We start from the raw sequence: 26,625 nt of genomic DNA, 5'->3' as shown, positions 1-26,625 counted from the left end.
GACTTGATTCTGAGCTACTCGGCGCCTTACGATGCCAAATTCACTTTCCTAAAAGGGGAACTTCCGAGTAAGCGTATAGTCAGAACCAGGCATATCCGGAAGCTTGGTTGGAAAATTCTATCATTGTCTCATGGATTGAGCTGGGCGAGTTGGCTGCTCATAACAGTATTGCTTTAGAGGTGGAATTGCGTTGGGTGCAGCCATCTCTACACCACCACCAAGCTTGCGATATTGGCAGTTCACGTTTACCAGAGCGAAATGACGACAGTAGTGAACCTGTACTTGGTAGGCGAACAATCGCCGAATAGACTGCCATTTGATGCATCAAGCCATCATACCTTTGATGATCTCAAGACTAGTGTAGCTGCATCATTTTCCATCGCGAGACCACACTGTGAGTAAGAGAGTGAGGAATGTGACGAGATGATTCGCTGGACTAACTATTTGATAGCAATATCCTTTCACGGGCCTACGAGTCAACTAGAGAAGCTCGAGGACTTCAAACATCAGGATGGTGACGTAGGCGTCATGATCGACGGCCTGCCGGTCAAGTCTCCTCTGGGGCCTTCCGGTATGCCTTTCGTTGGGAATCACTTTGAGATCTACCCAGATCATATGGGCAACCATGATCGCCTCTTTGAGAGATACGGCAGCGTCATCAAGACTGTCAATATTGGCACCACAACCTACCTAACCAATGACCCAAGAGTCTCCGAGGTCGCCCTCGGCGAGTCGCAGTACTTTACCAAGACGACGTCGGATCCAAGCCATCCACTCCACCACATGGCCGACGACACCGCCCTGTTCACATGCGATACCTCGTCACCAGCCTTCAAGACGGTGCACAAATTCGTCCCGCCGGGTATGTCGCCAAAGGCAGCGCAGCGCCACGTTCCGGGCATGCAAAAGGCCGTCGAGTCATGCTTCGGCGTCTTTGACGAGCTAGACGACAAAGAGCTGGCGTTCAATACATACCAGTACATGTTCAAGCTCGCGGGGCAGATCATCTACCGCGTCGTCCTCGGCCTCGACACGGCACACTTCGCGTCGATCAACTCGCCGCCATACGAGATCATCCGCCTGCTAGGCGAGTACCTCTCGCTGATGAAGCAGACGTCGCTGAGCCCGCAGTGGTACAAGTGGCTGCCGTACGGCAAAGTCCACAGAATTGCCAAGGTGCGGGCCCGGCTTGTCCAGCTCGTCGAGCAGGCTGTCACAGTGTGCGAGCCAGGCGGCGAGCACGGCGAGGACATGCCGATACAGCAAGCGGCCATGACGGCGACCTGCGTTGCCGACTACTTGAAGCGCGCGGTCGACGAGCAGGGCAAGAAGCTGCCGCACGAGTACCTCATCTCGAACCTATCTGTTCTTCTCGGCGCAGGGCTCAACACTTCCTCGTCGCTCCTTTCGTGGCTTATCTATGCCCTGACGCGCTACCCCGGCAACCAGGACCGCCTCGTCCAGGAACTTATCGACCATGGCGCCGACCCTGCCAAGCCGTGTGCTACTTCCGGCTGGGACGCGAGCCAGGTACTCGCCCTCCCGTTCCTAGATCCCTTTCTCAAGGAAACGCAGCGGATGCACAGCCCGACATTTCAGACAGCCCGCAACACCAAGCAAGACGTTATCGTGCCGGGCGGGTGGCGCATTCCGGCCGGCTCCGTAGTTATCCCGACCTTTCCTGCGATGCACAAGCACAAGGATCACTGGGACAACCCGGAGAGGTTCGATCCGGACCGGTGGCTAGACACGGCAGCTCAAGCCGCGAGGCATCGCATGGCGTATACGCCGTTCGCAGCTGGACCGCGCGGTTGTGTAGGGTTCAATATCGCTCAGCTGGAGGCCAAGATGGCGTTGGCCAATTTGGTGTTTCGATACGAGTTCTTCGATGCTAGTAGGGAGCCTGTGGTCTATGATCCAGAGTTTGTGGTTATTCGGCCTGTAAATAGTTATGTCAGGGCAGTCAGGAGAAAGACCTGGCCTGAGAAGAGCAAGTCATAGAATAGTTGAACTTTTTGTCTTCAAGATGTTCATCTAGAGCCCTAATTTAAAGTTGACTGGCAAATCTTGCAAACTCCTCGTCTTGAAGCAGAACGTCCATCTCATCGTCGAAAAGACTGATGATGAACTCGACACCGCCGTGCTTCATCCGCGGCAGGACGACGCCGATGCGGAACATGCTGTTGAAGCCATCCATCAGCGGCCGGTACGCGCCCACGTGGCCCTGGTCTTTGAATATGGCGTCGCCAAACGACACCTCGTCAACCTTCATGCCTAGCACTGACGAGATGAGCATCGACCAGCCCTCGATGCTAGTAAATGGTAAACTGATGATGCCGTAGTCTCGAACCTCGTCGTGTAGGAGGGTGAAGCTGTCCATGAGGTTGGTATGGCTGATCGCCTTGGCCCTGTCCCGGATGATCTGCGCGACCGAGCCCACTGTGGTCTCCGGCGCCACAAGCTGCGACACTGTTAGTGTCGGCAAGGTGCCCACTACCAGGTTTCCGAGATAGTCTTTGGGCAGCGAATGCGAGTACTCTTCGCGGCCATCGACAGTCATGACGATTTGCGACTCTGCATGTGCGGCGAGCACCTGGTCACTCAGCACAGCAGCGCGAGCACGGATGACGCTGCGCCAGATCAGGCCGCACAGAGCATCGTTCCGAGAGATCTCGTGCGAGCCCTGCTCTTCTGCACACGATTTCTGAAGGGCTTCAAACTGCTCTGGTGAGGTGTAGAAGATGCTTGATTTCTGCACTTCTCCCGGTTTCCTTGGGACAGCTGGCACGGACGAGGCAGCCTGTAAGGACCCTGTGCTCGCCCTCGGACCAACGCCCTCTAGACCGACAATCTCCCACGCGGCTGGATCCATTTCATCTATCAAATGCTGCGTCCTCTCCTTCTTCCAGATCGACTCCAGGACAGTCCGGTCGGCGCTTTTCTCGGGTAGTAGTGTCTTCGTATGCAAACCATTGGGAGCAGGGCCCTCGGCTCCGATCTGACTACAATAAGCACCCCACAGCTTGAGGATGCCGACGATCCCGGCGCCGTCTGCGACTGCGTGACACATGGAGATGCAGAGGAGACAACCGCCTGGTACGAAATTAGCCTGTACCTCAAACACGGGCGCCCCGTTGTCGACGTCCGCCCAGGACGGGCCAGTGTGGAGCTCGTCATCGGTAAACAAGTCGACGGGGAACCCAGACTCTTTGATGTCTGCGTATGAGAAGCACGAGTCGAGCTTTTTGCACTTGAGTTCTTGGAGGGGTGAAGACGCGTCATGGTCGGAGCATTGGGGGTAGCGAATCTCAAGCTGTCCGGGGCGGTAGCCAAGGGCATCTTTGGATAAGTGGTGGACCTTGCCTCTCAGCCACGGGAGGTCATCAAAGGTCTTTGCAAGCCCTTGCTCGAGGACTGAGAAGGCTTCGGAGAAGGCCACATTGTCCTTGAGGGCAAAGTAGAAGAGCGATTTGGCGTGACTGCAGGGTGGTACGTGGTCAAAGGGGCTCAGAGGCAAATGTAAGAGTTGTGCAACCATGATTGGCGATGGATAGAGTAAGAGTGCTCGCTCGAAGGAGGCTGATAGATGGCGTGGCCATCCTATCGCAGGCTATGAGATGACTAAATACGTGTTGGTCTGCCGTCCTGGGCTCTTACGCGTAAGATGTGCCTCGAGATGTGTAGTGTTCCATTGGCCCTGGGCGGGCCGGCTCGTTGGTCGTTTCGGATCTTTCCTAATTGGCAGGGATATGACATGTAGTCATCAGAAGAGATCGCCATGACTGATATCTGTGCTTATAATATCCCGTACGAAGGAGGGGTAGAGAAACGGGCGCTTGAAGGGCGTATTAGCTTCCTGCACATGCAACCGACAGGACCGGAGGCCAGGATCCATGAGCCCCGGAGACTCATCGGGCACGGTATCGGGGGCGTGGGGGCAATTATCCGAGGTGCCATTCCCCTCCGAACTTGAGCAGGGTACATCGATGGACGTTGAAGGGCAAGCTCTCTATCTATATGCCTGTGGCTACGACATCAATCGGCGTTGGAGATGAGGCATATGGGTCTTGCATGATGCGATCTGGCCAAGGTCGTGCTGCTGCATTCAAAGCGGCCATGTCGTGGTGTGATCTCGGTCTCGCCCTCGGTCTCGTCTCACCGCGCGTACAGAGCTCTTCCCTCAAGCAAGACTGCCAAGGCTGCATACAGACTTCCAACGTCAGCTTATCTGGCCGCAAATAAGCTGACGTTGGGTACATGTGCAGGCACATGCGCAGGGCCAGTCCAAGGCCCTTCTCACTATCTAGATACAGACACGGCTGGGAGCGCTCCAAGGTTGCACTCCCAAGCCGGGTATGCAGCCAGCCCGCAGTTAGTAAGCATGGGTTTCAGACACATGCAGCCACCACGGCCAACCAGAGCAGCCGTGGGGGAGAGACCAAGAGCTCGGCCGCTGAGCAAATGAATCCTACGCCTTTTGGTCCATCGACTGACTGGCCCGCTGGTCAGGCAATCCGATTCCCCCCGTGCCGCCACGCCAAATCATGACAAAGACAAACACAGATCCCCGCCCTGTGATGCTGTGGCTCCAAATGTACCTCGCGTCATATCGCCTGTCGTGCGCTTCAAAAGTCCTTCATTTCCCCTTGCCGATATACCCTCCTACCCTGGTCACGAGGGCGCAAAGACCGGATACTCATCGTGGATAACTCCCGCTCTGCACCGCTGCCACCCCTGGGAAAGACGCCACCATAAGCCATCACCACCTCGGTGCGCCACCCCACAGGCCCCTGTCGGTCGCTGTGTATCACTCATGTTCGGCGCTCTGCGGTACAGCGATAGCAACAGTGACCCGGAGTTTGTCAAGCTATCCAAGGAGAGTGGCGTCGATGCCCGCGGATACACGTTGGTTGTGAGTCTCCGGCCCCCCTTCTCGGTCCGGTCGGCCGACCCGGCCTTGTGGTAGACGAGTATGATGCGTGCCTAACACGTCGTGAACTCACAGGCGTGTGACTATTGCAGAGCTCGAAAGGTTTGGGCCCCCAATTCCCCCAGCCGCCTTTGCATGGCGATCTGCTCGGCGGCCGTCTACTAACTTGGGGCAATCCATGCGGTCGGAGTACCAGCTGAAGTGTAGCGGTCACAAGGACTGCTGCGAACGCTGCCAGGCGAATTCCTACACATGTACATATAGCATGAGCTCTGGCGTCTCCAAGAAGCGAGGCCGAAGACAAGCGGCGAACGGAGCGACGACAAACGGCAACAGCGAAAGGAGCGCCGGCTCCGGCGCCAACAGTAATAATCGCAGGAGTAGACAGCACCAACAGCAGCCTCCCAGCGGACGGCAAGACACACGACCTTCTGGCGATGCACAAGCAGCCAAGGCCGCCGCGACAGACCGCCAGCCCGACACTGCCACGACCAGCGCGATGCCGGGCCGGACGACGACGCGCAGCGGCAGCGGCCACCTCTCGAGCGACTCCTCCCTAGGTGACTCCTCCCTCGAAACAATCACCTCGTGCCCTTCACCCTCGACCTCGATTCTCGGCCTAACGACGAACTTCGACGGCGTCGAGTTCGACCCTTTCTCCCTCGCGGGTGTCGACTTTGAGAGCGGCGACATGGCGGCCTTTGACCTGGCAGTGGGGAACAACAACAGCAACGGGGACGAGCTGCACGCCATCTACAGCAATGGCAGCGGTGGCGGGATCTCGCCGCTATCGCACCCGAATAACAATATCTCTTCCTACAGCCCCATCATGCGCAACTTCATGATGGCGAACAGCAAGGCCGCGAAGGGTCCGCCGCCGCCTCCGCCACCCCCAGCCTTGCTCACAATCCCGCACGGCATGAACCACTCCGCCGGCCCAGACTTTATGGACATCGAGTCCCCACCGTCATGCTCCTCTCAAGAACGTCACCACACCGCCGTTGTCCCGGCGGCACAGCAGCAGCAACAACAACAACAGTGTTCGCAGTCCACTGCCCCCGCCTCGTCCGCCGGGTCCTCGTCAGGCGACGGCGGCAGCAGCAGCTGTCAGTGCGTCGGCTCGCTGGCCCGCGCTCTCGAGAACATCGGCGGGCTGGCGACTTGCCCGCACGGGCGCGAGATCGACACGCTGCTGACGTGCCTCGGCATCGGCATGGAGACGTGCCGCAGCGTGCTCGCCTGCTCGCGGTGCACGACCTACCGCGACAGCTCGATGCTCGTCGCGACCGTGACGCGGCAGCTCAGCAGCATCCTCAGCGACGCGTGCCGGTACCTGAGCGAGCGCGGCGCCGACTCCATCTCGTCGTCGTCCGCATCGTCCGGCGGCAGTGGTGGCGATAAGTTGCAGCAGCTGGCGGTGGTGGCCGAGCCGTCCGAGGGGCTGGTCATCTCGGTGGGGAGGTACCGCATCGATAACACGAGGATACGGCTCAAGATCGTGCAGAACCTGGTGATCCTGCACATCAAGGAGCTGCGGGCGCTAGTGAACCAGATTAAGGAGCGGGGCGGGCAGAAGATGGTGGCATCGACGATGATGCTCGATGCGGAGGAGCAGGTGCATAAGGCGTGGATGATGCAGTGTCTCATGGGAGACTAAAGCTGGTACATTTTCTTCACGTTTTGGTGTTAGAGCTTGGCATGTGTAAGGGCAAAATCCTGGATGGAAGGCGTCTGCATGGAGGGTTATGATACTTACGATTCTACGAAAGACTTGCGAGCGAAACTTCCGTTCTGTATTCACTATTCCGAACAAGAGTGACAATCCCAATTGTCGACATTACTTCATATATCAACGTTACTGTGCCCTCTTGGCATGAGTCCTGTTTTCCTCGCTTCATATGTCGTAAGCCGCGAGCTAGAAGACACGCCGTAGTGAGGTTGCGACATCCCCAGACTCACTCGAGCGTGAACTTCGCCTCTCCGGGTCCCACGCACACCCTCACCAGTCGTCCTCCTTAGGACTACGGTCTTAGAGTCTTGGGAAAAGGAACAAGACCGTCCAAAAGCCCGATCATTCGCAATCCATATGCTGGCTGAACTATTGGTTCAGTACCTGGAGCGGGTCTTAATTGGAAACACTTGTGGTTAAGCACTACTCCGACTTTCTGTGTGGCCCATGCACGCTTTCCAGACAGGCAAAGCCACGAACTTGGTACAGCTCGGGATATGAGCCCGATGAATTTCCATTAAATGACTTATTCTCTTCCCCTGTGGAGTTTCTCAGATCGACTCTTCGACAAGAATCTCTGATTATTTTGTCTCCCCTGACGCGTACGTCTCTTCACAACAACACGGATTGCTCAACTCTTGCGTTACATTAATTACAACTTAGACCCGCTCTTGCTTTCCTCTTTCAGTCTTTTGACTCGTTGAACAGCCGCATCCAGGTATGCCTTGGTCTTTTCAAAAAAGAGGTGAGCAAACTCACTACTTGCTTGACCGCTCATTGTCCGGGCTTGAATGCCATGGCTAATAGTGCCGCTTCGGATATAGTGGAAAATGGCACCGACTTCCCAATCCTTGCCCCCTCGATCCTTGCGAAGATCGTATCCCACTATCTCGGCATAGCGATCCAGTAGCTCGCCCGGCTCGGGCATTCCGCTGGCTTTTCGATTTCCTGCCTTGTATGGAAATTCCTGTGCAGATACCGCCAGGGCGGTCTTACCAGCTTGGACATAGTCGTCGAGAAACGGGCTGCAAAAGAAAATAACATCCATAAGAGGATGTCCTATCGTTGATAGTTCCCAGTCGAGAATCGCAATTACTCTTGGTTCGGTGGGATGGAGGATCTGTTGGGCAAAGTATAGTGCGGTCAGCGGAAGCACCTGAACAAGATACAGTGAGAATCTGCAGCCAGGTCTACACACCAAATTATCGAATTTGAAGTCACCATGCACTATTGCCGATCTCTCGCCAGGCAAGTTGGCTCGTACATAGTCCATCACTTCGTCGTAACTCTCATGAGCACGGCCGAGCACTTTGCCAGTGTTCGGGTCTTTGATTGCAGCTTGCTGAGCCTCGATGCGGCTCCAGGTGCTGCAATGCCGAGAGTAGAAGCCTTGCTTCTTACCGTATCCTGCAAGACCGATTGCCTCTGGGTCAAGAGAGTGAAGCCATGCAAGGGTTTCAACGGCAGAAAACCAGCTTATCGGAAAGAGCATCAGCTACGGATCAAACTTTTCACACAGAATGGTAGTGTGGAGGGTAGGGAGGGCCCTCCTAGAATGTGTGAAAAAGATGGAACATCTAGCATCGACTTACGCTTTTCGTCTATCAGTCGTCGAAAGCTCTGACATGTTTACGTCGGTGATGATTCTCCCTTTGACGAATTCCATGACCTAGATGTTGTCAGTGTTGCATTAGCCCTGGTCGCCCGAATCTATATCAAGTGAGAAGGAAGCTCACGTAGAACTCAGTGCCAATGATCGATGTATCTGAGCATAGAGTATACGCCCTGGGCACTGGAAAGCCGGGTACAGATCCAAGCGCTTTGAGGACTCTGAACTCCCGATCGATCTGATGGGCCACAGGGCTGATAGACTTCCCCGCCGGCTTTTTTCTCAAGATATATTTCTTGCATCTGCAAGATGTATTCAGTGATCTGGACAGGTTTGACGGGTGATGGGGGTGCCCGGAAGGCTGATACACTTACGCCGCGTCATCAACGAAGTAGGTGGGGTTGCTTTGTCCGTAGCCAACCTTTGTGGTTACCAGCGGCAACACAAGACCAGGGATATCACCAGTTTGGACAAGGTATCTTCCTAGAGCCTCATTGTCGAGCCTATGCCGCAGGTCCGCTGCAGAGGTGCCGTCTGAAGACATGTTAGCGGATGGTCGAAACCGAATACGCGATTGGTAGGTTGTGATGAAGACTTTCTCTTGGGATATGGAATAGATGGCTGGGATAACAGAATATGAAGTAAAAGAACAATATTATGCGCTGAGGAGATACAAAGTGTCATTAGGGTCGAGTCAGTGTGGTCAGACCACCAGTTTTGGTCATGGTTATTACCGTGGTCCTGCACGAGAAACCTCGGTACTATCCAGACCCCGCTCGCAATCACAAAGCATCGACCTACGTCAAATTCTTACGCCCTCGAATCTCAAATCAACATTAGCAAATGCATGAACCATACTCATCTACATTGCCCTTTATCTCCGTTCCAAGGGACAAAACAAAGAATCGAATTTAGCCGTGTTGTGCTACTACATGAAGCCATAGCCCGCCCAAAACACCACCGCCAGCATGAACTTCGAGCTTCCTAGTGACGTTCAGGATTTTTTATCTCGCATTGATACGTTTATCAACGAGACTATACTGCCTCTTCAGCAAGCAGATGACAACAATCGGTTCTTTGACTACCGTCGGGAGGCTTCACGCACACAGTGGGATAACGAAGGGCTGCCCACCAAGGAGTGGGAGGTCTTGCTTGGCAAGGCCAAAACATTGGCAGACGCCGCAGGTTTCTACCGTTTTGCCGTCCCAAAGGAGTATGGTGGTTCCGGGAGCAGCTCACTGAACCTGCATATGTGTGCAGTTCGGTACCACTTAACTTCCCACCCGGTTTACGGAGGAGGTGTGAGTCTGGCGAACGATTTACAAAGCGAACATAGCATTGTCGGCAACATCCCATTCATCATCTTGATCTATCACTACGGTACTCAGGAGCAAAAGGACAAGCTCATTCCGGCTACTCTTAGTGGTGAAGTGAAAGCCACCTTTGGGCTAACCGAGATCCATCATGGATCAGACGCCACACATATGGATACGGTAGCTAGACGAATCACCCTACCTACTGGCGAGCCTGGGTACGAGATCGACGGCAATAAGAAGTGGCAGACGGGGATGCACCACGCCAGCCACCTCATTGTGTTTGCCCGGACGTCGGGTAAGGCAGGCGACGCGAAGGGGATTACCGCTTTTCTTGTGCCGCGCCATACCCCCGGCGTGGAAGTAGCTTCGTATGAGTGGACTCTCAATATGCCCACAGACCATGCGACAGTGATCCTCGATAATGTCCGCGTGCCAGCATCTGCTATACTTGGCCCTGTCGACAACGGTCTTGCGATAGCGCAGTCCTTCACCCATGAAAACAGGATCCGCCAGGCTGCGTCGAGCTGTGGCGCAGCAAGATACTGCATCGATCGTAGCGTCGAATATGCAAATAGGCGTCAAGTCTTTGGGAAGCCTTTATCAAGGAACCAGGCCATCCAGTGGCCGCTTGTGGAGCTGTCCACGCAGGCTGAAATGCTGAGGCTCCTGATACTACGGACGGCGGTGGAAATGGACAAGGTGGATTCAGAAGCCAGGGCTGTAGGCATTTCTCCTTGGGTCGCCATCGAGAAACGGCTGGGACACAAGATTGGAATGTGCAACTACTATGCTGCTCGTCTAGCTTGCCAGGCAGCCGATCGGGCCATGCAGATCCACGGCGGCAACGGGTACTCTCGACATTACCCTTTTGAGCATATGTGGCGCCATTTCAGGCGATACCGAATCACTGAAGGCAGCGAAGAGGTCCAAATTCGCAAGGTAGCGGCGTATCTATTCGGGTACAAAACAACTGGGGAGGAGGTGCAAGTGAAGCAGAATGATGCTAAGCTATGAGACAGGATGTATTTGAGCTTAAAATTCACACTGAAGTTGTCATTACTCTTATGTCTGTCTACTTTTCTGGCGGTCTATCACCCAGATCACCCTTGAGCACCCTACTGCTTTCACCTCACCTGAACTGGCTCCTCTTATCTCCGTGCTGGAAGCGTGGGTGAGTGCTACCAGGGTGAGCTTCTATTTGTAAATACCATGCAGTCAGCTGCCCCTATCATTGGTCTCCGAATGATACGGCTGCGACATCAAACCGCCAGACCTAGCACCGGAATATGGTGACGAGTAGCCACCGCGATGAGGCCTCTTGTCGCTGAATACAGCCCTAATTCTATCGCGACGCATTTCCGACTCGCTTCGAGGTTTTTGACGATCCTGGGACGTGTCTATATATGCCGGGGGACGTCTAAGGCTATCAAACCCATGGTACCGCGTCTCTGGAAAAGCTGGCGCCGGACCAATTACCCATTGTTGTGGGCCGAGAGGCAGTCGCTGCGAGGTCTGGAACGGGCCTGTCTGCAGGATATCAGACAATGGTATGGCTGCCCTCGGATGGAAATATTGGCTTCCGGTAGCTGAGCGGCCGTTCTGCACGGCGAATTGCCCAGGCCCCATTGGCAAAGTGGCCGCCTTGGCCTGGCTCAGTGCCGCGACTGCATTGAATGCCAAGGCCTCGTTGTCGATAGAAGCAGCCCGTGATACCGCAGTGGGCGGTGCCAAAACCGCAGGTGCTATCGGCCTTGGATCGGATTGTGCGTTCAGCAGAGACGGGTGCCTCTTCTCGACCTCCTCTCTCGGGGTGGGTTCCTCTGCACCTCGGTATTCGGGAGTAGTTGGCGGTATGGACTCGTGTGGCTCGAAATCCAGACTCATCGGAATGCTCCGTTCGTATTGATCCATGGCGTATTGCACGAGTGCGTCATTGCTTGGAGGTTCAGACTCGTCATTCACTCCACCCACTCCTGAACCTCGTGCTGGACAGGCAGTTTGAGTAGGTGGAGATCTAGCAGCCCGTTCTCCCACCACGCTCTGAATCTCGTGATGGGCTGTCACTGGATGTTCATCTTTCTTCTCACTTGCAAATAACCCCATGCTTGATATTCCTGATGGGTCCGATGGCTTCTCAATGATGTCGATTCTGGTCTGTTCTCCTTCGCCGTCCTGGTTCACCTCACTGTTAGAGCGGCCACTTGCTCTCTGTTCCAGTGAGATCTCCAAAGGCAGGTTGTCGTCAGGAGTGCTTCTGCCGTCGGGAACAATGTCATCGTCGTAGCTGAGACCCTGGTCTTGACGGTGATCGGCATCAGGTACATATTCAGCGTCGGACCAGGACTCGGCACCGAACACCGAGGTGGCGCGATCGTCCGCAGATTCCTCGACCGTTCCAGCTGAAGAACCATCAGATGTCTCATCGCCAGAATCATCTGACCCGATGACCTCGATAGATGCTTGGACTGAGTCGGAGTCCGACTCCTCGTTTTGCTCGGCTTGGCACGTCTTGACTGACTGCTTTTGCTGCTGGATGCGTTCCATCCTGTATCTGTAGTCAACGGCGGCCTTGTAGCCTTGACACGGCTCCCCGGTCCCCGGAGCAGATCTGCCAAAAGGTGCGATATTCTCACCAAAGAGCCAAGCCATGACAGATGAGGCTGGGATTGGGAGAAGCTCTGAGACTGGCCTGCTTGGAATCATCTGATCATCGAAGAAGAGCAGAGCAGGATACTCTCGCCAACGAGCCATGGGCATACCGTCCGCAAAGTCCTTGGACCAGCCCCGGATCTCCCGACTTGACTTGTCATAATCGTAGCAGGCGGGCAACGCGTTCTGTCCCAAGATTGTGTCCCAGATTGAACCGAGGAAGCCAAGCTTGGAAAAGTCACCGGCAGGGGAGAGGAGAACTATGGCATGCCAGACACCATCTCGGCGTCCGAGGTAAAGCTCGCCAGCCGCGGGATCCGTCACTCCCGTAGCAGGGGCGGCAGTCCTCGGAGATTGTCTGACCGCGGCGTTGATCATCGTGTGTGTCACCTCGTTAGACGTCCCCTCGTCTGTCTGTGAGACAGGAGTGTTCAGTTTCTTTGGGTCTCGGGTATAGCAAGAAAAAAAGGCAGTGTTATTCTTCTCTCTCTTGGCCGCGCTGCAGTTGAGGACGCGGATGCCAAACTCGGCAATAGCCTGTGCAGCATTCCAGACTTTCTCGCCGTGCAAGAGGGTACCTCCATGCCGGATGGCCCCTTTTATGGGACGCTGGCATTGAAACAACTTCTGATGCTCTTGACAATAGAGAATATACCAATCTCCCTCATATTCGACGATCTTGTGCTTGTCTTTGCCTTGATAGAGGTCGTCGAATTCGATTGTGGACGTCTTTCGTCTCGGGTTGTCTCGTGCCAATGCCTCCTGCGTGTCGGTAGTCTTTCTGGCTCGCTTTGCCTGCTCTGGTGAAAGGTTTTGGTGGTCTTGGTGTCTCTATGTTGAGATGTCAGCGTTGAACAAGTAGCGTTACTAGACCTGGCAGTGAATTACCTTTCTTAGCCGGGTCGCAAGTGGAGGCGTTTTCGGAGCAGCCTCAGCACGAGATCGCAGTGTCATCCTCTCGGGGACGATCTCCTCCTCGTCCTCTTCATCTTCCTCATCCTCCTCATCTTCCTCGTCCTCTTCGTCTTCGTCCTTGTCACCACCTGGCTCCTGGCGTTGTGCACTCTCGGGAAGTGAGGCGCTGGTCTGCTCGATCGAAGGGAGCGGCAGCATCGACGGCGCACTGGACGCGGTGCCACCCAGTTTGTGAAGCCTCGCCTGAAAGGCTTCCCACGATATCTTCTGCTCCTCTCTCTGCTGCTCCCGCAGCTTTATCTTCTGCAGCAAGCGCTCTCTCTCAATCCGGAGAGACTTGATTTCCGCGACGAGGGCCCCGATGCTGTCCAGGTCCTGCATCTGGCTCTCGGGGTCCGTTTGAAAGAGGCCGGCGAGTTTCTGTATGCGTTCGGATCGCTCCTTGATATCACGGTTGAGATTCTGCTCCGTGTCTACAAGGGCCTCTAGTTCCGAATCCAGGTCATCCACGGCCTGTTTTCTCAGCTTCTTCCTCTGAGACAACAGCTCGATGGCTCGCTGCACCTCCTCGTCTATGTCCCACGCCGCCATGTGGAATCGAGAGAACCAGACCTAATGAGCCTGAAGGGTAGACGACTAGAGGTGAAAGAGAGAAAAGCTGTGTCCAAGTCCATGCAGAGAAAAACGCGCGCAGGGCGAGCAAAGAAAAGGAAGAGACGGGCCATGACTGCCGTGCGACCAGCAGGAGTGTCTGGTTTGGGGATGGTGCAGCAAACATCGACCAGGGTTGAAGAAGGAGGGGCTGATAGGGGCACAAAAAGCAAAGAGCACACGCAATGTGCGAAAAGGCTGCATCAACAATCGGCACGGATCCGACTGGCTGCCCTGACTTCTTGTCTACCGACTCCGAACTGGCCGGGCCGGACCTTGGGCACAAGATCGACTCAATGATGCCGACAGATAACCAGTCTACAAAAGTATTGCGTCAGTTCCAGTTAGTAATCGCAAATGTAAGACCCTGGACTCCTGCAGGGAGTGGTGAACGTGATGGGATTTCCTTGTGGTTTGTGCACAGCTGGAAAATGTGTCCTGGGTACTCCAGCCACAATAACAAGGATGACCCACCATCATCGTCAGCTCCCGTCTGCCGTAGTTAGCTTTGGATGTGCCTCACAGTTCAATGATCAGCTGTTGCGCCTGATGCACGGAGAGGCCGAAGCAGCTAGCCGTCCGTGGCCATTTCGCATCTAATACGTCGGGCCCGACGGGTGCCGGGAGATTATTGATCTGACATGGTCGTGTACTGACACTGTACTCTCTGCTCTTCCTAAAGGTGTCAATCAGAATTATGGCAGATCTGACAGAGTGAAAGTCTTGGCTATTACCGCCCTGCTAAATATTGTTTGACAGCCAAGTGGGCGTCTGAATTGTTAACAAAATGTTCATCAGGAGTTACCTCAATCTTAACAACCAATATCCTTGTCACATCCTTGCCCTGAAACTCGGAAGGGCTATCCCACTACCTAAATCTGATGGGCTTGATGGGTAGACAAGTAATTGTGTTAGCAGTCTGTCAACTAATCTGACCCTCACTTGACAGCCCAGTTTGAACGTGGGGCGTATCAACGCCGAGGCTACTGCCCCTAGGAAGATGGACCAGACGTGCTGGAGTACGGGCCGTCTAATCACCTCGCCGGAGGATTCCAAAGAGAAGGTTACGGTAGTGGGATAGGCCATCAGACCCGAAGCCTTTTGGTGGAGGGGTAGTCATCGAATCCATCGTTGCTTGGTCATCGCGTTGAACCTCTCGGCCGACTCGGCCGACAACAGCACATCCAATAAATGCCTTCAACCAAACAAATAGTAACCTGAAAATTTATTCCAAGTCTCATCAGGCTCTTAATATCCTGTTAAATATACCTCATTCAAGAACAATTGTTATTTTCATCAGCATATCGCCACGATGAAGCTCCTCATCGTTGGGGCAAGCGGAATGATTGGAGCTGAGGTGCTCAAGCATTGCCTAGCACACTCGGAGGTATCAAAGGTCGTTGCGTTCGTGCGTCGAGAACTCCCAGGCGAAGCAACTCGAGACCAGAAGCTAGAGGTTATTGTGCTAGACGATTTTGCAGCGTGGCCTCAGCACATACTCCGGGAACACGCTGACGCTGCTGGAATGATATGGTCTGTGAAGCAAGCGATCTTGAGACCACTGTACGGGGCATTGACACTTATTTCGTGGTCATATACAGGAACATGGGATCATACAACGCCGACCGCAGCGCCGACTTGGACTATCCTTTGGCGTTCGTGGAGAGCATGGGACGCGTGCTACAGAGTATGACAGCACGTCCTCCATTCAGATACGTCCAGCTGAGCGGGAAATGGGCACGCTCGGATCAAGGACAGAGGCTGTGGTGGGGCGAAGATGCCAGAAAGCTCAAGGTAGGCAAGAAGTCATGCATATGTCGGCTGGGCAACGTTTGACAAGTGGTGCAGGGTTTGGCCGATGCCAAGGTACTCGAATATGCAACGAACCAACCCGATATTTGGAAGAGCTTCGTTGTCAAGCCGGGTCCGGTCGGCGGAGGTCCGCGCCTTACCCCCGACGTTCCACGGAGCTGGGGGACTGACATGATAGCCTCCCTCTTGGGTGTCCGGATCGACGAATTGGCCGCCTTCATGACGTTTCTCGCCGTCGATGGCAGAGGGGAAGACGTCGTCGCTGAGAACGGGCATATAGCTAGCAGAGGGAGGGAGTTATTGAAACAGCAGGGGGAGCATTGAAAGAAGCTGAAACAATGTTCTGTCATGAATATCGTCCCACGGTACAATTTTTTAACCCTCACTCCCGGTTAATTAAGTCATGCAGGGGATCTTGACTAATTCATATAATCTGGCACACATCCCTTAGCACGAGTGTGGACTGGATATAGACACAAAGATGCATGTGGTATCACTCGTGCATTAACCCTAGATTTTCGGTAGTGCTGTAGGATTTACTGTGCCGTTTGACAAATTCGTTGCTTGACAAATAGCATAAGCTTGGCTAGCTTTCAGTTCTTGTGATAATCTACTGACATCTCCAAGAAGCGAGTGAACAAGCCGAGAGGCTGGGCTTTCTGCGCCCAGGGACGGCAGGATAGACGAAACAATGATATCTTCCATACCGCGCCTTCTCGTTTTGGCATCCAAGCAAGCATCCCTGCTAAGGTTGACGACATGGGTTGAGCCTGTACCTCCTTCTAGGCTGCTGTCATCAAGTTCGATCAGATCGGAGAGGATGTTGGCACTCTGTGTTGAAATGCAGCCACCAATACTTTTCTTGGAGAGAGCACCGAACGTTTCAATGACCTGCTCTAGTATGACCCGATCTGAATCGTATGTAGAAGATATTGATGGCAATTTATGTTGCCGGAACTGCACCTTACCAAGCAACAGCACCAAGGCGGCCAAGAATACCAGGTGCTCCACGCCCTTGCACCGCGAGAGTTGATCGTGAGCATGCCGTAATCCGAGATACCGGGTGATTATGAATCTTGTTGCTTCGATGCATATCTCGAGACTTCGTTCTGACCGAATGCTCCCGTCTTCAAAGGCAATGGGCATGTGAGCGTAGAGCCGAGTTAGGTGAAACCATAGCTGGCATATCAGCCGGTTGGGCTCCGAAGCCGAGTCGAGAGGTCGATCGTTGGAGAAAGACGGGGCTTGCCACCAAGAAGAAGGCAGCCAAGCTTGCAGTCTATCCAACGATTCGTCTATCTCTTGCAGGACTTTGATGTCACCGTATAGACCGATGGCATTTCTTTGCGCGACTCGGGCGAGGATCAGGCTAATCCGTCGTTGGACGTTGGCGTCAAAGTCTGCAAACGGATCGATCCACGCTTCGTCTTCCACGCCAAACGGCGCAATACCAAGCCCAGGCTCCAGACCGAGGCAGAGACTGCACCAGCAGTCGCCACACACGGCTGATAACCAGATTCGTCGTCGGAGTGCCACCTCAATAGAGGATGAATTACGTGCCGAGAGGGAGAAGCTCTTGTGAATGCCCTCCAACCTGCCAAGGTCCTGGATAGTCCGGAACGTTCTCCACGCTTCCCTAGTAGCGCAGTCATTGAGTTGAATATTGGCTAGAAGAACCAAGCACTCTAGACCTTCTATGGAGCAAGCCTCGTCTTCGTGAGTCAGGATGAATAGCTTGACGCGTTCCACGATTAGCGCTATTGATGATTCGATGTCTTTCAAGTCCCCAGAGTGAGAGTCGGAATTTGGCGGAAGTTGTTGCATATACAGCGCAAACAGGAGCAACACTTTGGCAATATGGATCGCGCTGCTCCTGGCAATGGTAGAAGATTCGAGCAGCTGGACTGCATCGCTCGTGTTCAAAACGCTTCCAGGAGGGTTTTCGGCGCCCCAACGCAAGCCAGTGCTACTTGCCACTATGGCTAATGCTTCCTCTGTAGTCGGCAAAAGTGCCAGAAGTGACTGCTTTGTCTCTGAGAGATCATCCGGTTGAGAACTTGGCCACCCCGGAGCATCGACTATTGGGCAAGTCCCTTGGCGTGTCGTCTGACAAGTGGACTGTGTTAATTTCGAGGTTGCATTTGTGTGCTGATTACATTTGTGTCACTTACAAAATCATCCCATAGAGTTATAGGGATTGAGAGGTCCTCTTGACACGGGCGTTCCGGTGGCCGTGTCTGTTCTTGTGCTTCAACAAGTCTCTGCAGGAGCGACTCGATGCGCTCCAACCTCGACTCATGGTGTTGCAAGCCATTTTCAGCAGCAGAGTTCTCACTGCGAATCTCATCCCTTGGGGCTCGAAGGCTGCATTTTGCTCCGGTTTTAAGACATTCCGAGCAAGTCTGCACAACCTCGTCAGTGAGCTGGCACTTGACCTTGCGCACACGACCTGGACAGGAATATTAGTTTTGATAAGCATCTGAGTTGAGATAGAGCCCCCTACATTGGTAGCAGCTTCGGGTGCTCCGCCGTAAGCGTTTGCGGGATGGGCCTGACTCCATGGTTATCTGTATTGATCGGTTTGTTCTTGTGCAGGAACATTGAATTGGGCAACCCGTTGCTGGCGTGGGATGGTGTTTCCGCCCATTACTAATCAACACCTGATTCAGCAAGATATGCGGGCATAGAGTTCGGTCTTTAAAGACAGCCTTGATAGACTCTTTGAGTGTTCTGTCACGATGGCCTCTTCCCCATGCCTATCTCGAGAATCTCGTGTTCTTTTGCGACCAGGAGCTTTGTTGGTTCTGGTAAGATCAAACTCGAACTTTCTTTGCTTCTGTCGCTCAATCACACACAATAGTCTTGTTCTCTGTAATTGTCAGACCAAAAGGAGAATATCCTTGTAGCCTTTAGTACCGGATACCTTTTATGTCTAGCCTGTCTGACAGTAATCCATTTGACCGTACCCCAAAGTCCGATTTACATGCAGGTGTGTGATATTGCTGGACAGAAAAGTGCCTTGAGAGGAGGTACTTGGATTAACGTGGGGGATGTGTGAGTCTGAAAGTACATGTACCTGAATTTCGTGCCCCACATTTTGACGGCGAGTCCTGTTGTTGACCCTGAAATTTTGAGTCACGGCCAAAAAAGTGCTTCTGACACTTCGAACTTGGGCGCAGACAACGAGCCGCAGACAAAGAGCTTGGCACAAGACTGACTCACCACTTCTACTCCGGCTTCCTGCCTTCATGAAGGTTGCCTTCCCCTCTCTTTTTTCCGCCACTACTTCTCTTCGATCTCGAATCCCGAGCCAGACTCGACGTCTTTTCCCCGCAAGCTTCTCCTTCCTTCGCACCAACCCCTCCTTCCACGCCACTTCCGCCGCCGGGCGCGTCGCGATCTCGACCTCGACACCTCCCTATAAGAAGCTCCGCTCTCGTATACACGTACAAGCACGTTCACTCGCGACAATGGGTGCCCAAGGAGGAGTGGAAGAGCTGGCCAAGCAGGTCGACGGGCTGTCCCTCGACGCTGTCACGGCCAAGTACCCCGCCTCCCACCCCGAGATCAACCCCCTCGACCTCTACAGAGCCCACATCAGCAATGTAATCAGCAGCATCTCAGGCATCGCCCCTGAGATTGTCTACCCGGCCGTCGGCTGGACACAGTCGCTCGACAAGGGCGACTTCTCGGTGGCCACACCCGCGCTCAGGGTCAAGGGTACCAAGCCTGACGTCCTCGCGCAAGAGCTGGCCGAGAAGTTTCCCGATAACGACCCTCTCGTCTACAAGCCTAGCGTCACCAACTACTTTTTGTCATTTTTCATCAAAGGCGAGCCCGCCATGAAGTCCATCATCCCCATGATCCGAGGGCTCGGCGAAGAGTTCGGTCGCAACAAGTTCAACGGTCTCAGGGACCCCAAAGACCCGAGCAAGGGCAAGAAGCGAATGATTGTCGAGTTCAGCTCTCCCAACATTGCCAAGCCCTTCCACGCTGGTCACCTACGATCAACAATCATTGGTGGTTTCCTGTCAAATCTCTACGAAGGCGCCGGCTGGGAAGTCATCCGGATGAACTACCTCGGCGACTGGGGTAAACAGTATGGCCTCTTGGCCCTCGCCTTTGAGCGGTACGGAGACGAGGAGGCGCTGCAGAAGGACCCCATCGACCACCTCTTCCGGCTGTATGTTCGAATCAACTCCGAGAAGGAAGACCAGAACAAGGCTATTGAGGAGCAAAAGAAGGAGGGCAAGGACGTCTCCGAGCTCGAGGCCAACTCCCTTGACGAGCAAGCTCGACGATACTTCAAGAAGATGACCGACCGTGACGAGGCTGCGCTGGCGCTGTGGAAGAGATTCAGGGACATCAGCATTGTTCGATACCAGGCCACCTATGCCCGCCTCAACATCAAGTACGACCGCTACAGTGGCGAGAGCCAAGTTCCTGAGGAGGCGATGGACAAGACGTCGAAGCTCATGGCCGAGAAAGGCGTATCCAAGGAAGACAATGGCGCCGTGATCGTTCATTTCCCCTCGATCGTACCTGGCAAAGAGGGCAAGCGCCTCGACACGGCTGTTGTCAGGAAGCGCGATGGAACTGCCCTGTACCTTACTCGAGATATCAGCGAGCTTCTGGGCCGCTACGAGGAGTACAAGTTCGACAAGATGATCTATGTCGTTGCCAGTGCGCAGGAGCTCCACCTGCGACAGCTCTTCAAGATCATCGAGCTGGTCGGCCACAAGGACATCGCCGACAGGTGCCAGCACATCAGCTTCGGTCTGGTCTTGGGCATGAGCACGCGAAAGGGCACGGTCAAGTTCCTGGATGATATCCTGAGAGATGCTGCTGACTTCATGCACGAGACCATGAAGAAGAACGAGGACAAGTACGCTCAGGTCGAGAACCCCCAGGCCACGGCCGACATCCTGGGCATCAGCAGCGTCATGGTCCAGGACATGAGGGGCAAGCGCATCAACAACTACACGTTCAACATGGAGGCCATGACGTCCTTTGAGGGCGACACGGGCCCGTACCTGCAGTACGCCCACACCCGTATCTGCTCGATCAAGCGAAAGGCCGGCCTGACCGAGGAGGACCTGGCGAGCGCCGACCTGTCGCTGCTGACGGAGGAGCACGCCCTCAACGTCCTGCGATACCTGTCGCAGTGGCCCGACGTCCTCCAGAACACGCTCAAGACGCTCGAGCCCACCACGGTGCTGACCTACCTGTTCAGGCTGACGCACGTCGTCAGCAGCAGTTACGACCACCTGCGCATCGTGGGCAGCGAGAAGGAGCTGATGAAGGCTCGCCTGGCGCTCTACGACGCCGCGCGGATCGTCCTGTCGAACGGCATGCGCCTGCTCGGCTTGACGCCTGTTGAGAGGTAAGTTTTTGACAGACCCTGTGACAGTAGATGCAAGATGAATAATGCTAATGCTCGTGTGTCCACAGAATGTAAAACGGGAGAGGGACCGAAGCTGGATTTTTTGAGGAGCGAGCCATGATGCAGAATCGAACGAGGAATAAAACTGCCTACACTAGATTCTGTGCAGCAAAATAAGACAAAAGTTCTCCAATCCATGACCAATATTTCCGCATGCGCAGAGGCTCAGGATGACCCGACCAACCTGATTGCAAGAGGCGGCGATCTCTTGGGATCCAGGGCGAATTTCCACAGTTTCCCACCGTAGTGTCCCCGCTGTTGCTGCAACGCTTTTCGGGCCTTTGACGCCCCCAGACTGGTCCATTGAAATTGCTGCATGCAGTCAGCCACCACAGCTGACAGGCATCTTCCTCCAGAGGTGCTTCGCTGCCTTGCCCAGCTGGGCTGTTCAATGGGCAGCTTCGGCAGTCTGTTTATCACGTTGCAGACAGATCACGGTAAATACATGGCCTGTCTGCCATTCGACTGGTCTAGCGGGGACTGGCTCTCGTAATACAAACCGTACAGCTGGGTTGACGCTCGTTGTGCTGCACGAGGAAGATGCAGGTCGGCCGCCAATCAATAGAAGGATCAAATACTTATGATTCTGACTCAGCCAGGATGCCTGTTTCCTGGTCTTGGCTCTCTGCGATGAGCGAGTGACAGTGAAGTCCAGCTCAAAGCTAAAGTAGTACAGTACAGGCCGGCCGCCAGGCGGTATCAAGGGTTTTTAAACATGGGTGTTGGTCCAGACCATGCCAATGGGATGTCGGCTGTGCTCTCTGCAGCTTTCTTTCGCAGTCCCCTACTTTAATCCCGTCATTCGCGGTGTTGGCTTATTTTCTCTTGTCGTCTGTTGCTTTAAGTCCTTTGCTTTGGAGCAGGTATTGGACAGGGTAGCATTGGGCTTCTTTTATTTCACCTACGAACGAGGAGCTGGGCATTAATATCATTTCCGCGAGTCCTTCCCAGTGCACACCAGTACATCACGTACGGAGTAGGAGGAAACCTTGACGATGGAGGAGTTTGACTGCGTCGTAATCGGCGCCGGTATGTCCAGTCTCGTTGTCCAACACCATGAAAACGTTCCATCCTTGCTCGTGCCGCTGACACCAGCCACTTCGCGGAACCAAAGGCTGGTACGGCATCGCCGCAGCAAAGCAGTTCCACTGCACGCAGCCGGGCGCCAGGCTCGCCGTCTTCGACTCGCAGTCGTCCATCGGCGGCACCTGGGCCGACGAGCGCCTGTACCCGGGCCTCCGGAGCAACAACCTCGTCGGCACCTACGAGTTCCCGGACTTCCCCATGGACGAGGCGTCCTTCGGCGTGGCACCGGGTCGCTACATCCCCGGCGCCGTGGTCAACAGGTACCTCAAGGCCTACGCCGTGCACTTTGGCGTCGACCCGTTCGTCCGGCTCGGCACCAAGGTCGTGCGCGCCGACTACCTGGACGAGCACGAGGGCGGCGGCTGGCGCCTGGCCGTCTCGCCGGGGAGCGGGCGCAATTACGAGGTCCGCGCGCGTAGGCTCATCATGGCCACGGGCCTGACGTCCGAGGCTTTCCTGCCGCATTTCCAGGGCCAGGAGGAGTACGGCGGCAGGATCTTTCACAGCAAGCACTTTCTGCAGAACAAGGACACGCTGGAGACGGCCCGGAGGGTGACGGTCTTTGGTGCGACCAAGTTTGCGTACGATGCGGTGTTTGCGTACACCCAGGCTGGGGTGGAGGTGGACTGGATCATCCGCTGTAGGTTGTTGCTTGACGTGTTATTGATACTGTCGGCCTTTGAAGTGATAAGAATCTCGGCTGACTGGTTTTGATGGACTGGTAGCATCCGGGCATGGTCCGTGTTGGATCGCGCCGTCGTACGTGACACCACTGAAGAGGTGGATCGAGGAACTTGCAAGTAAGATCTCGCCTTGCACCACGTGAAAGACCCTGTCTAGGGGGGGGGCATGCATCCCATGCTGTGATACTGACCGACACGGCCACCGAATCTAGACACTCGGATGCTGTCGTGGCTGTCGCCCTGCATCTGGGGCGACTCAGACGGCTACGGCGCCGTCCGGCGCTTCTTGCACGGCACTGCGGTCGGGCGCTTCATCACGGACACGTACTGGAAGATCCTCAGCAGCGACACGCTCGCGCTCTGCGGCTTTGACAAGCACCCCGAGACGGCCAAGCTCAAGCCGTGGATCCCCGCCATGTGGGTCGGCACGAGCTTCAGCATCTTCAACTACGAGATGGACTTCCTGGAGCTGGTGCGCAAGGGCGACCTCGTCAAGGTCCACGTCGGCGAGATCGACCACCTCAGCCCGGGCAAGGTGCACCTCGCCGACGGCACGGAGCTCGAGTCGGACGCCCTCGTCGCCAACACGGGCTGGAAGCACGTGCCGCCCATCGCTTTCGGCGGCGCCGGCAGCCTAGAGGCACAGCTCGGCATGCCGCACCAGCCCGTAGCCCGCGAGGAGGCTCCGGCGCAGAGCGGTGGCGACGACCACGACCACGACAGCGACCTAGCGAGCAGATGGGACCTGATCGACCGCGCCGACGAGGAGATCCTCTCGCGCTTCCCGCGCCTGCGCGACCAGCCCGTCTGGAACAAGGGCTACGTGCCGCTGACGGCGCAGAAGGGCATCGACAGCGGCGGCGACGAGGCGGGCGACCCGTGCCGGCCGCGCACGCCCTGGATGCTGCACCGGTTCATGGTGCCCGCGCACCCCAAGTTCCTCGCGCGCCGCGACGTCGCCTTCGTCGGCGTCGTGGCCAACTTTAGCAACACGCTGACGGCGCACCTGCAGGGCCTGTGGGTCAGCGCCTACTTCCAGGGCAGGCTCGTGCGGGAGCGGGACCCGGCCGCGCGCGTGGCGGCGTCGGGGTCGGGGTCGGCGGAGCTGGAGCGCCTGCGGTACGAGACGGTGCTGGTGAACCGGTTCGGGCGGTGGCGGTACCCGACGGACTGGGGCAGCAAGGCGCCGAGCTTCATATTCGACGCGGTGCCGTACCTGGACCAGCTGCAGCTGGACCTCGGGCTGGAGCCGCACCGCAAGAAGGGCTTCCTGGCCGAGTGGTACAGCCCGTACAGGGCGGGGGACTACCGCACCGTGACGGAGGAGTGGATGGCCAAGCAAGGGTAGCAGGCGGAGGGAGTTGGACCACAGCTTGGATTAGATGGATATTTCTTTAGATGCTTTTGACGAGTTTAAGGGTGTGAATATCAATGGGGGAGCTCACATGACGTCTTGAAGGATGCCTTACCCAGACTGCACAGGGAACTTTGACGGATGAAAACGAGACAAACGCCAACTAAGTCCGATGCTCATGCCAGCTTGGTTTTTGGCAGAGACTGTGGCACTTCCTTCCTGCGCCTGTCACCGGGGCCCCGCCTCGCTGCTTCGCGTTTTCGGTTGGTAAGCCTGGATTTTTCAGCGTGGTCCGGATGAATCGACGTCTCGGCCCATAATTCTCACCGTCTCCAGAGCTGCCTCATGCCTGATTGGTTGGCTTGACCAACACTGCCTACGTAAACCTCAATGGCATCACGCTTTGTGTAGAAGAGGTTCGGCGCTTGATGATCTGATTGCGTACTCTTCACCGAGTTTCAGATGGGTTGGAGAGTTTGTGGTATCTCAAACATTTGTATATAAGAGTCTTATTGGAACCCAAAGGTGAGGATCAAGGAAGGGCACCAACATCAAAAGCATCAGCACCAATAGCAGACTCCATATCTTTTACCACAGCACAATCCAAGACTCGTACAAGGTATCTTCACAACGCCATACAAAATGAGCAAGCCTAGCACTCATCTCGCAGCTATCGTGCCAAAGGCACATTCCAAACTCGTCATCCAGGAACGCAAGACCCCAACGCCAGCAGAGGGCGAGATCCTCATTCAGAACCATGCAATTGCCCTGAACCCCCTCGACAATAGGCGCGTGGACTGGGGTCTTTTCATGGACTCGTACCCCGTCGTTCTCGGACAAGGTATGTTTCAGAAACACACACACACAGATACAGCGACCTCCGGCCACTAACAACTCACCCTGCAGATCTTACCGGAGTCGTGGTCGAAGTCGGTCCCGGCGTGTCCAACTTTAAGCCCGGCGACCGCGTCATCGCTTTCACCCCGGCCGTGGTGACCGGCAACAACGACCACGCCGCCTTCCAGCAGTACACCATCACCCCAGCCATCAACACCTCCAAGATCCCCGACTCTCTCGAGTTTGTCGACGCCGTCACTGTCGTCTGCGGCATCAGCACCGCCATCACCGCCTATGACGACGTCCTGAAGGTCCGCAAGCCCGGCTCTGGCCCAGCCGCGACTGACAGCGCCGTTCTCGTCTGGGGAGGAGCCTCGTCCGTCGGCAAGTACGCCATCGAGCTCGCCCGCCTGTCCGGCCTCCCTGTCATCACCACCGCGAGCCCGCGCCACCACGACAGCCTGCGCGCCCTGGGTGCCTCGGCCGTCTTCGACTACAGTTCGCCTACCGCGGTCACCGACCTGATCGCCGCGGCCGAGAAGCTTGGCAAGCCACTCGACCTCGCCATCGACGCCATCTCGATGCCCGACACTCTCCCTCAGGTCGTCGAGGTGCTGAGCAAGACCCCCGGCAGCGGCGCCAAGATCATCGCCCACACGCTTCCCTGGCCCGACAGCGTGCCGCAGCCGCCGCGGGGCATGGAGCACCACCACATCACCGCCAAGGTCCTGTGGGAATACCGCAGTGAGCTGGCGGCGTGGCTCAACGGCGGGACGCTGACCGCCTGGCTGGAGGAGGGGAAGGTAAAGCCACTCAAGGTGAGGCTCTTCGAGGGCGGGTTGCAGAATGCGCAAAAGGCGATGGACTCGCTGGCCGAGGGGGTGAGCTCGGAGAAGGTTGTGCTCAAGCTTTTGTGATTCCGTCATAAAAGAGGCGCGCGAGTCAGAAAAAGATTAACAGTAGAAACAATGGAAAGAAGATGTATGTTTTCCTAGGTCATATACATCCCACGCTGTCCCACCGTTTCTTTCCCTCTCCCGCAGGCTGCCACTACTCACTTGAAACTGCCCGTAGACTCTCAATTTCCATTTATTGTGAATGATGGACGGGTTGGATCTGGCGGTGGAATTAACGGAAATATGCCACTGCTCCACTTTGTGAGTCTGGGCGGAATTAGTAATGCGGTCGTCAATTCAGAACTAGATGTCAACTTCTCACCTAAGATCAACCGTTGAGCCTCCTCACCTTGGAGCAGGGAAGAAAAAAACGCAAAGATGGATCCTACTTTCGCATTGTATGACTCTTTGAATCCTCCAAATAGGCCGTATGTATGTTCCAGATGCGACAAAGCCTTTGATGAGGGTATGTTCAACATCGGTCCTCTCCCTCCCCCCTGATGGAGGGCCACAACCCGGGCCTAACAGGCAATGGATATCTAGAAACTGCGTTCAACCGACACATGCGCTACTGCCGCCGGAGAGCTGCCATTGGACGACCTGTTCGAAGCAAGGCTTGCAGACTTTGTAGTCGCACTAAAGCAAAGTGCGACTCCAAATGGCCTTGTTCGCGGTGTGTCAGCCGGAACGAGATCTGCTCGTACAGCAAACCTCA

General features: G+C 55.4%; 11 protein-coding genes across 11 annotated transcripts; 7 read left to right on the top strand and 4 right to left on the bottom strand.

Annotated features, from left to right (window-relative positions):
* Window positions 1-258: 258 nt before the first annotated feature.
* Window positions 259-2,001, top strand: E0L32_010994 (uncharacterized protein; the record flags this gene model as incomplete). Its single annotated transcript, XM_031133675.1, has 2 exons — window positions 259-394; window positions 452-2,001. The coding sequence occupies 2 exons, from the start codon at window positions 259-261 to the stop codon at window positions 1,999-2,001; spliced, it is 1,686 nt and encodes a 561-aa protein (XP_030988810.1).
* A 46-nt stretch (window positions 2,002-2,047) lies between these two features.
* On the bottom strand, window positions 2,048-3,538 carry E0L32_010993 (uncharacterized protein; the record flags this gene model as incomplete). Its single annotated transcript, XM_031133674.1, has 1 exon — window positions 2,048-3,538. The coding sequence occupies one exon, from the start codon at window positions 3,536-3,538 to the stop codon at window positions 2,048-2,050; it is 1,491 nt and encodes a 496-aa protein (XP_030988809.1).
* Window positions 3,539-5,195: 1,657 nt separating this feature from the next.
* Window positions 5,196-6,587, top strand: E0L32_010992 (uncharacterized protein; the record flags this gene model as incomplete). The annotated part of the gene is made up of 1 exon (XM_031133672.1): window positions 5,196-6,587. One exon carries the CDS (start codon window positions 5,196-5,198, stop codon window positions 6,585-6,587), a length of 1,392 nt encoding a protein of 463 aa, XP_030988808.1.
* A 724-nt stretch (window positions 6,588-7,311) lies between these two features.
* On the bottom strand, window positions 7,312-8,812 carry E0L32_010991 (uncharacterized protein; the record flags this gene model as incomplete). Its single annotated transcript, XM_031133671.1, has 5 exons — window positions 7,312-7,779; window positions 7,858-8,134; window positions 8,252-8,328; window positions 8,396-8,570; window positions 8,643-8,812. The coding sequence occupies 5 exons, from the start codon at window positions 8,810-8,812 to the stop codon at window positions 7,312-7,314; spliced, it is 1,167 nt and encodes a 388-aa protein (XP_030988807.1).
* A 424-nt stretch (window positions 8,813-9,236) lies between these two features.
* On the top strand, window positions 9,237-10,598 carry E0L32_010990 (uncharacterized protein; the record flags this gene model as incomplete). The annotated part of the gene is made up of 1 exon (XM_031133670.1): window positions 9,237-10,598. The coding sequence occupies one exon, from the start codon at window positions 9,237-9,239 to the stop codon at window positions 10,596-10,598; it is 1,362 nt and encodes a 453-aa protein (XP_030988806.1).
* A 201-nt stretch (window positions 10,599-10,799) lies between these two features.
* Window positions 10,800-13,739, bottom strand: E0L32_010989 (uncharacterized protein; the record flags this gene model as incomplete). Its single annotated transcript, XM_031133669.1, has 2 exons — window positions 10,800-13,064; window positions 13,122-13,739. The coding sequence occupies 2 exons, from the start codon at window positions 13,737-13,739 to the stop codon at window positions 10,800-10,802; spliced, it is 2,883 nt and encodes a 960-aa protein (XP_030988805.1).
* Window positions 13,740-15,111: 1,372 nt separating this feature from the next.
* E0L32_010988 (uncharacterized protein) lies at window positions 15,112-15,935 on the top strand (the record flags this gene model as incomplete). The annotated part of the gene is made up of 3 exons (XM_031133668.1): window positions 15,112-15,332; window positions 15,401-15,593; window positions 15,648-15,935. 3 exons carry the CDS (start codon window positions 15,112-15,114, stop codon window positions 15,933-15,935), a joined length of 702 nt encoding a protein of 233 aa, XP_030988804.1.
* Window positions 15,936-16,121: 186 nt separating this feature from the next.
* Window positions 16,122-18,172, bottom strand: E0L32_010987 (uncharacterized protein; the record flags this gene model as incomplete). Its single annotated transcript, XM_031133667.1, has 3 exons — window positions 16,122-17,717; window positions 17,783-18,060; window positions 18,115-18,172. 3 exons carry the CDS (start codon window positions 18,170-18,172, stop codon window positions 16,122-16,124), a joined length of 1,932 nt encoding a protein of 643 aa, XP_030988803.1.
* Window positions 18,173-18,859: 687 nt separating this feature from the next.
* E0L32_010986 (uncharacterized protein) lies at window positions 18,860-20,998 on the top strand (the record flags this gene model as incomplete). Its single annotated transcript, XM_031133666.1, has 1 exon — window positions 18,860-20,998. The coding sequence occupies one exon, from the start codon at window positions 18,860-18,862 to the stop codon at window positions 20,996-20,998; it is 2,139 nt and encodes a 712-aa protein (XP_030988802.1).
* Window positions 20,999-22,049: 1,051 nt separating this feature from the next.
* E0L32_010985 (uncharacterized protein) lies at window positions 22,050-24,171 on the top strand (the record flags this gene model as incomplete). The annotated part of the gene is made up of 3 exons (XM_031133665.1): window positions 22,050-22,100; window positions 22,150-22,780; window positions 23,036-24,171. 3 exons carry the CDS (start codon window positions 22,050-22,052, stop codon window positions 24,169-24,171), a joined length of 1,818 nt encoding a protein of 605 aa, XP_030988801.1.
* Window positions 24,172-24,819: 648 nt separating this feature from the next.
* E0L32_010984 (uncharacterized protein) lies at window positions 24,820-25,931 on the top strand (the record flags this gene model as incomplete). Its single annotated transcript, XM_031133664.1, has 2 exons — window positions 24,820-25,018; window positions 25,084-25,931. 2 exons carry the CDS (start codon window positions 24,820-24,822, stop codon window positions 25,929-25,931), a joined length of 1,047 nt encoding a protein of 348 aa, XP_030988800.1.
* Between the last annotated feature and the right edge of the window lie 694 nt (window positions 25,932-26,625).

The sequence above is a fragment of the Thyridium curvatum genome (assembly GCF_004353045.1).
Source record: "Thyridium curvatum strain D216 chromosome Unknown NODE_95_length_149896_cov_80.229921, whole genome shotgun sequence".
Lineage (NCBI taxonomy): Eukaryota > Fungi > Ascomycota > Sordariomycetes > Thyridiales > Thyridiaceae > Thyridium > Thyridium curvatum.
This window is presented reverse-complemented; position numbering and strand designations above follow the sequence as displayed.